The sequence below is a fragment of the Anomaloglossus baeobatrachus genome, chromosome 9 (genome assembly GCF_048569485.1).
Source record: "Anomaloglossus baeobatrachus isolate aAnoBae1 chromosome 9, aAnoBae1.hap1, whole genome shotgun sequence".
In the NCBI taxonomy this organism is placed as follows: Eukaryota; Metazoa; Chordata; class Amphibia; order Anura; family Aromobatidae; genus Anomaloglossus; species Anomaloglossus baeobatrachus.
Genome location: NC_134361.1, coordinates 27,802,800 through 27,811,615, shown reverse-complemented (window position 1 = coordinate 27,811,615; position 8,816 = coordinate 27,802,800). Strand labels below are relative to the sequence as shown.

The 8,816-nt window shown below is 50.9% G+C and overlaps 1 protein-coding gene across 2 annotated transcripts in view; it reads right to left on the bottom strand.

Moving 5' to 3' along the window:
• Positions 1 to 6,435: 6,435 nt before the first annotated feature.
• CCHCR1 (coiled-coil alpha-helical rod protein 1) overlaps positions 6,436 to 8,816 on the bottom strand; it is a 75,160-nt gene continuing 72,779 nt past the window's right edge. Inside the window, exons 17-18 of one of the 2 annotated variants that reach the window (XM_075323438.1) lie at positions 7,321 to 7,459; positions 6,725 to 6,902 (exon numbers count right to left, since the gene is read on the bottom strand). In XM_075323438.1, the coding sequence (XP_075179553.1) occupies positions 6,808 to 6,902; positions 7,321 to 7,459 (234 nt within the window). In that variant the 3' untranslated portion in view covers positions 6,725 to 6,807. Of the gene's footprint in view, positions 6,903 to 7,320; positions 7,460 to 8,816 lie in introns of both variants that reach the window. The other variant, XM_075323437.1, reaches the window with a different exon arrangement.

The window sequence follows — 8,816 nt, the reverse complement described above, 5'->3', positions numbered from 1 at the left end:
GATCTGATCTTGCGTAGCACTCTGGGCAAGAGAGCCAGAGGTGGAAACACATAAGGGAGCCGGAACTGCGACCAATCTTGCACTAGGGCGTCTGCTGCTAGAGCTCTTTGATCGCGAGACCGTGCCATGAAGGTTGGGACCTTGTTGTTGTGCCGGGACGCCATTAGGTCGACGTCCGGCCTTCCCCATCGGCGACAGATTTCCTGAAACACGTCCGGGTGAAGGGACCATTCCCCTGCGTCCATGCCCTGGCGACTGAGGAAGTCTGCTTCCCAGTTTTCTACGCCGGGGATGTGAACTGCGGATATGGTGGAGGCCGTGGCTTCCACCCACATCATAATGCGCCGGACTTCCTGGAAGGCTTGCCGACTGCGAGTCCCCCCTTGGTGATTGATGTATGCCACCGCTGTGGAGTTGTCCGATTGAATTCGGATCTGCTTCCCTTCCAGCCACTGCTGGAAGGCTAGTAGGGCAAGAAACACTGCTCTGATTTCCAGAACATTGATCTGAAGGCTGGACTCCTGCTGAGTCCACGTACCCTGAGCCCTGTGGTGGAGAAACACTGCTCCCCACCCTGACAGACTCGCGTCTGTCGTGACCACCGCCCAGGACGGTGGTAGGAAGGATCTTCCCTGTGATAATGAGGTGGAAAGGAGCCACCACTGCAGAGAGTCCTTGGCCGTCTGGGAAAGGGAGACTTTCCTGTCCAGGGATGTCGACTTCCCGTCCCATTGGCGGAGAATGTCCCATTGAAGTGGACGCAGATGAAACTGCGCAAACGGAACCGCCTCTATTGCCGCCACCATCTTCCCGAGGAAGTGCATGAGGCGTCTTAAGGAGTGCGACTGACTTTGAAGGAGAGCCTGCACCCCAGTCTGTAGAGACCGCTGCTTGTCCAGCGGAAGCTTCACTATCGCTGAGAGAGTATGAAACTCCATGCCAAGATACGTTAGTGATTGGGTCGGTGACAGATTTGACTTTGGGAAGTTGATGATCCACCCGAACGCCTGGAGAGTCTCCAGTGCAAAATTCAGGCTGAGTTGGCATGCCTCCTGAGAGGGTGCCTTGACCAGTAGATCGTCCAAGTAAGGGATCACAGAGTGTCCGTGAGAGTGCAAGACTGCTACCACTGCTGCCATGATCTTGGTGAACACCCGAGGGGCTGTCGCCAGACCAAATGGCAGAGCCACGAACTGAAGATGGTCGTCTCCTATCACGAAGCGCAGAAAGCGTTGGTGCTCCGTAGCAATCGGCACGTGGAGATAAGCATCTTTGATGTCTATTGATGCTAGGAAATCTCCTTGAGACATTGAGGCAATGACTGAGCGGAGGGATTCCATCCGGAACCGCCTGGCGTTCACATGCTTGTTGAGCAGTTTTAGGTCCAGAACAGGACGGAAGGAGCCGTCCTTTTTTGGAACCACAAAGAGATTGGAGTAAAATCCTCGCCCCCGTTCCTGAGGGGGGACAGGGATCACGACTCCTTCTGCTCTTAGAGAGTCCACCGCCTGCAGCAGGGCATCTGCTCGGTTGGGGTGTGGGGAGGTTCTGAAGAACCGAAGTGGAGGCCGAGAACTGAACTCGATTCTGTACCCGCGAGACAAAATGTCTGTTACCCACCGGTCTTTGACCTGTGACAGCCAAATGTCGCAAAAGCGGGAGAGCCTGCCACCGACCGAGGATGCGGAGGGAGGAGGCCGAAAGTCATGAGGTAGCCGCCTTGGAAGCGGTTCCTCCATTTGCTTTCCTGGGGCGTGAGTGAGCCCGCCAGGAATCTGAGCTCCCTTGTCCTTTCTGAGTCGTTTTGGACGAGGAGAATTGGGCCTTGCCCGAGCCTCGAAAGGACCGAAACCTCGACTGCCACTTTTTCTGTTGAGGTTTACTTGCTCTGGGCTGTGGCAAGGAAGAGTCCTTACCCTTGGACTGTTTTATGATTTCAGCCAATGGCTCACCAAACAGTCTGTCTCTAGATAATGGCAAGCTGGTTAAGCATTTTTTGGAACCAGCATCTGCTTTCCAGTCCTTTAACCATAAGGCTCTGCGCAAAACCACAGAATTGGCGGCCGCCATAGAGGTACGGCTCGTAGATTCTAGGACAGCATTGATAGCATAGGTCGCAAACGCCGACATTTGCGAAGTTAGGGACGCCACCTGCGGCACTGCTGGATGCATGATAGCATCCACCTGTGCTAAACCAGCTGAAATAGCTTGTAGTGCCCACACGGCCGCGAATGCTGGAGCAAACGACGCGCCGATAGCTTCATAGACAGATTTTAACCAAAGGTCCATCTGTCTGTCGTTGGCATCTTTAAGTGAAGCGCCATCCTCTACTGCGACTATGGATCTAGCCGCAAGCTTGGAAATTGGGGGATCCACCTTTGGGCACTGGGTCCAGCGTTTGGCCACTTCAGAGGGAAAAGGATAACGGGTATCCTTAGAACGTTTAGAGAAACGCTTGTCTGGATGAGCGTCGTGCTTCTGGATTGATTCTCTGAAGTCAGAGTGGTCCAAAAAAGCACTTAATTTACGCTTGGGATACAGGAAATGGAACTTCTCCTGCTGTGCAGCTGCCTCCTCTGCTGAAGGAGCTGGGGGAGAAATATCCAACAGTCTATTAATCGCCGATATAAGGTCATTAACCATGGCGTCACCATCAGGGGCATCCAGATTGAGAGGGGCCTCAGGATTAGAATCCTGATCACCGTCCTCAGTCTCATCACAGAGAGACTCTTCTCGCTGAGACCCTGAGCAGTGTGATGACGTCGAGGGTCTTTCCCAGCGAGCTCGCTTAGGCTGCCTGGGACTGTCATCTGAGTCAGAGACATCAGCTTGTGATGCTTGAGACCCCCTTGAAGTACGGATTAGTTCCAACTGAGGGGGACCGGAGAGCATAGACACAGCAGTGTCCATGGTCTGAGGAACTGGCCTGGCCTGCAAGGTCTCCAGGATTTTTGACATAGTCTCAGACATTTTATCAGCAAACACTGCAAAGTCTGTCCCCGTCACCGGGGCAGGGTTCACAGGCGTCTCTGCCTGGGCTACCACCACAGTAGGCTCTGGCTGACGAAGTGCCACTGGGACTGAACATTGCACACAATGTGAATCATTGGAGCCTGCCGGTAGATCAGCCCCACATGCAGTACAAACAGTGTACACAGCCCGTGCCTTGGCAGCCTTGCGTTTTGCGGATGACATGTTGCTGCCTCCTCAGAGCAGTACAGGGTGTCCAGCCAAGAAGCGACCTTACAGTGCACTATATAAATATATATATATATATATATATATATATGGTACCAAGAAAGAAGTACACTAATATATCACTGAGGCACTAGTGGGGCCAGCACTACTGTGCAGCTTACCGCCCGCTTAGGAGCGGTGTGTGGTCGCCAGAAATCCCTCTAGTCTGGGTCTCCCAGAGCCTGCTGCCTTTCCCCAGCCAGATCGCATGTGTAATGGCTGCCGGCGTCCTTGTGGAGAGGGGGGGCGGGCCCTGGGCGTACACCGACGAAGAGCGGGAAGTCTGCTTCCCCCTGTGCCTAGTGAGAGGGCTGGAGCATGTAAATAAAGCTCCAGCCCTCGGCGCTGCCAATTGAGCAGCGTCTCTCCCCTACCCTGATTGACAGGGTGGGGGCGGGAACGAAGCGGCGCTAGGCCGCAGAAGCCGGGGGCTAAAGTTAGAAGCGCCGCCGCCGTAAAAGCGCGGTCGGCGCAAAGTCCCCGGCGCACCACAAGTCGCAGCTGCGCCGCCGCTCCAGGAGCGGTCGGCGCAGTAGTTCCCAACATGTAACGTCACTCAGCAAAGCTGCAGTGACCTAACCCCAGCGTACAGCGCTACTGTCCCCGGCGCACTATAACGCTCAGCAAGCCTTGAGAGTGTCCGTGCCTGCCGGGGACACAGAGTACCTGAAAGTTGCAGGGCCTTGTCCCTGAACGGCACTCCCGCTCCAAATCCAGCAGGTTCTCTGGGTCTGTGGATGGAGCCCGGCCCCAGGGCTTGGGGGCCGGCAAGATCCCACTTCCACAGAGCCCTCCAGGGGATGTGGAAGGAAAACAGCATGTGGGCTCCAGCCTCTGTACCAGCAATAGGTACCTCAACCTTACAAGCACCACCGCGGGTGAGAAGGGAGCATGCTGGGGGCCCTATATGGGCCCTCTTTTCTTCCATCCGATAGAGCCAGCAGCTACTGCTGACTACAAACAGTGGAGCTATGCGTGGATGTCTGACCTCCTTCGCACAAAGCAGAAAACTGGTGAGCCAGTGATCCCACTGGGGGTGTATAGCCAGAAGGGGAGGGGCCTTACACTTTTTAGTGTAATTGCTTTGTGTGGCCTCCGGAGGCAGTGCTATACACCCCATCGTCTGGGTCTCCCAATAGAGCGCCGAAGAAAAACCCTGTGACTTAACAGCTTTGCTCCTTGTGGACGACATGCTGTTGTCTCCTAGGAGAATGATCACTGAGGGTATATGGGAAAGGGGTATACAGCCCGACCGAACAGATATATATATATATAAATACGTATCTATTCCGGCACCCTAGGGAGACCAGCACCGGGTGACCGGTGTGGCTTACCGACCGCTAACCAGCGGAGTGTGTGTCCTCCAGATTCCCTGCCTTAGGTCCCCCGGAGCTGCAGAGCTCTTCACTGAGAATCCTCCACCGGCAGAATGCCAAAAAATGGCTGCCGGAGCTCTCAGGGGAGGAGTGGAGCCGTGGGCGGCGCCAGGAAAGTGTGGGAATCTGAGGTCCCCACAGTGATTAGTGAGGGGGGAGGAAACATGCAGGATGCTCCAGCCCTCACATCCGACGTCAGGTCGGTAGTCCCGCCCTTACCCCTGACAGGCAGGCCCGGGGGCGGGATTTTTGCGACTAGGCCGCGATGAAGCCGGGGACTAAATTTGAGACCGTGCCCGACAAGCAGGCACGGTCGGCGCGGAAGTCTGCCGGCCTTCTCAATTCAGCAGCTGCCGCAGCGTCCGGGAAGAAGGTGCGCTCCCTGCACAGTCCCCAATGGGGACACAGAGTACCTTTGAGTTGCAGGGCCCGGTCCCTGAGGTTGAATAGACTCCGGTCCGACAGATTCCCACAGGGGCTGCGGAGGGAGCACGGTCCCAGTAAATGGATGACCGCTCAGGATTCCACTTCTCCCAGAGCCGCTAAGGGATGGTGAAGGAGACGGCATGAGGCTCCGGCCTTTGTACCCGCAATGGGTACCTCAACCTTAACAGCACCGCCGACGTAGTGGGGTGAGAAGGGAACATGCCGGGGGCCCCGTGGGGGCCCTCTTTTCTTCCAACCGACATAACTAATATGAGAATGCATGAGTGGATGTGTGCCTCCTTCCACACAAAGCATAAAACTGAGGAGCCCGTGGTCCACGGGAGGGTGTATAGGCAGAGGGGAGGGGTTACACTTTTTAAAGTGTAATACTTTGTGTGGCCTCCGGAGGCAGAAGCTATACACCAATTGTCTGGGTCTCCCAATGGAGCGACAAAGAAATTCCAAGTGCGGAAAAATTGCAAAAAAGTGTGATCGTACAATAGTTTTTGGGATATTTTATTCACCGTGTTCATTATATGATAAAACTGATGTATCTATGTGATGCCTGAGGTCAGTGCGAGTTTGTAGACACCAAACATGGATAGGTTTACTAGTATTTAAGGGGTTAAAAAAATTCACAAGCTTGTCCAAAAAAAGTGGCGCACATTTTGCGCCATTTTCCAAAACCCGTAGCGTTCTCATTTTTTTTTTGGGATCTATGGCTTCGTGACAGCTTATTTTTTGCGTCTCGAGCTGACATTTTTACCGGTACCATTTTTGCGCAGATGCTACGTTTTGATCGCCTGTTATTGCATTTAGTGCAAAATTTACGGCGACCAAAAAAATGTAATTTTGGCATTTGGAATTTTTTTGCCGTTTACTGATCAGATTAATTGATTAACTTTTTTTTTTTTTTTTTTATTTTACTAGCCCCCCTAGGGGGCTATAGCGATCAGCAATCCGATCGCTCTGCACTATCTGCAGATCACAGCTATACAGCTGTAAACAGCAGATATGATCACTTCCTGTTTCATTCGGCTCCAGGCCGGGTGAAAACGAAAGTGAAACGTCATAGCTGCAGGCATCATCACATGACCCTGTGCTACCATGGCAAACACCGAAAGTCACGTGATCATGCACGTGACTTCCGATGGGGGTGGCGGTAAGTAAAAATCATGGCCGCGCGCATATAGATCTCGCTGCCAGACTTTGTTGAAAACAGCTGATATGAGTGCCGCCTGCCCGCGGCAGGGGGCGGGGCTTAACATGACATGCTCCATGACGGATAGATCCGTCAAAGGTTGTGAAGGGGTTAAAACAATTGTTTTTTATGCCATGGTTCTCAGCTATAAAGAACACAACTATGTTCAAGGATGGATATTTAATAATTCCACAATCTTTATTAAAAATAAATATTTATTTACACCCATCAGTGACAGTAACCAGTGGGATAAAGCTGGAGAGACATTGGCACACACACACGAGTCATGTAAATTTGAGGCATAAACACAATTTCAGTGTTTTCCTATGGGACGTGACTTCACTGAAGTGGATTTGAGCATCCCATGATAGGATCCTAACGAGGTCCTTGCCAATCGCTGACAGTTAACACCGTTGTAGTAAAGGCACCAACACGCAATCTGCATTTTGATCATATCGCATATAACAGACGTTTACCCCTCCCAATTTATGTGCGGCCAATATACGGGTGCCTAAGAGCCGGCGTAAGTTTACATGGTGTATAATTACTCCGGGCTGTGAGTGCCATCTAGTGGCTAGAGTCTTCTTCATCGTCATCCACGTCATCAGCAAGCACAGTGGCTCCAAGGCTTTGCAGATTGGCGAGCATACAGGATATCGACGCTACAGATAAAAAAAAAAATATATCTATTAAAATATCAATTAAAAAACAATTCCAGGACATAAACTTCCAATCAGCTTGTTCTTGGAGTGAAGACACCGAGGTCTCGACCGCATGGTCACTGCCGGTGTGTCTTCCAGTTGTCTGTTTCAGCATTGTGCCTCCAGGCCCTGTTCGGGAAAGCAGTTCAACTATCTATCATACGGGTTGGTTTTTCTCTCACTTGCTATTTACAAGTGGGGGTCCTGATTAAGGGGCCCCCACTGATCATTCAAAAAAACCAAACAAACCAAGAAACAGCTCTGAAGTGTGCATGTGGCTGAATCAGTCAGTACCTGCATGCACAAAGCGGTTTAGTGACTGTACACTGCTCTGTGCATGCTGGATCACTCTAGTCCAGAAATACACAATCTTATTCACCTTTAACATCTGGAGTACAAGTGGATCTGTCGTCCTCTCCCAGTCTCTGTACCTTCTCGTTTCCAGTATCTATGGATTGGACAGCTGACAACCGGGTTTTCTGGTATGAGGCAAACAATCCCTCCTGTCGGAGAGTTGCCTGGATGGACAAGTGCACAAACTCCAATATTTTAATCTGGTGTAACAATGCAGAATATACCAACAAGAGTAGTTATCCAAGTCAGTTTACTGGCAAATGAATGACCCAAGGGAATTTTAATTTTATGCACTGGTGAATCAGGAAGTCGGGCTATACAATAAAGGCCCCGTTACACGCTACGATTTATCTGACGATCTCTAAAACGACGTGACACGCCCAGATTGTGGATACGATTTGCCGAGATCGCTCATAGGTCGTTTATTAGCGGTCACACGTACACATCTCACAAATGACGCAACATCGTTCAGCGATATATTGTTTGACCCAGGCGGTCGTGTGGATGTTGTTCGTCGTTGGCAGGGTGTCAAACGGAGCAATATGTCTGCTGCGTTACAAACGACGAACAATATTTTAAAACTGAACGACGTGTCAACGATCAACGATTTTCATCCTATTTGCGATCGTTCAGAGTCGCTCGTAGGTGTCACACGCAACGACGTCGCAAACGATGCCAGATGTGAGTCACGGAATCCGTGACCCCGACCCCTTGAAATGGACTATTAGAGCAGAGCCAAAAATGTTAGGGTGCTGTTCAAAGCCCTGCCGTGACTTTTGTATTCATAGACGATAGCAACCCAGCTTTACGAACCATAAGGCTGTGAGCACATGTTGCCTTCTTTCCTGCGTTTTTTTGGGGTGCAGATTTGTCACAAAACCTGAAGGGTTTCCTGATGCCAGTGAAGTTAATGAGAATCCTGAAGACTTGTGCACACGTTGAAGAGAAAGAAGGGGTAAACTCGCTCACCTGTTCCTGAGACTACTAGTTGGACTTGCACCAAAGGTATTAGGTCGGCAAATCTGAGGAAGGATTTTTCCAGCAACCAGGTCCAAAAATTTAATTAAAAATACAACATTTTATTTCATTGTGATTAAAAAGAATTCCATCATGACATCATGGTAAGAAGGGAATTTTGTTTACTTACCGTAAATTCCTTTTCTTCTAGCTCCAATTGGGAGACCCAGACAATTGGTGTATAGCTATTGCCTCCGGAGGCCACACAAAGTATTACACTTAAAAGTGTAAGGCCCCTCCCCTTCTGGCTATACACCCCCAGTGGGATCACTGGCTCACCAGTTTTAGTGCCAAAGCAAGAAGGAGGAAAGCCAATAACTGGTTTAAAGACCAATTCAATCCGAGGAAACATCGGAGAACTGAACCATACCACATGAACAACATGTGTACCCGAAAAAACAGAAAAACCCCGAGAAAACAGGGCGGGTGCTGGGTCTCCCAATTGGAGCTAGAAGAAAAGGAATTTACGGTAAGTAAACAAAATTCCCTTCTTCTTTTTCGCTC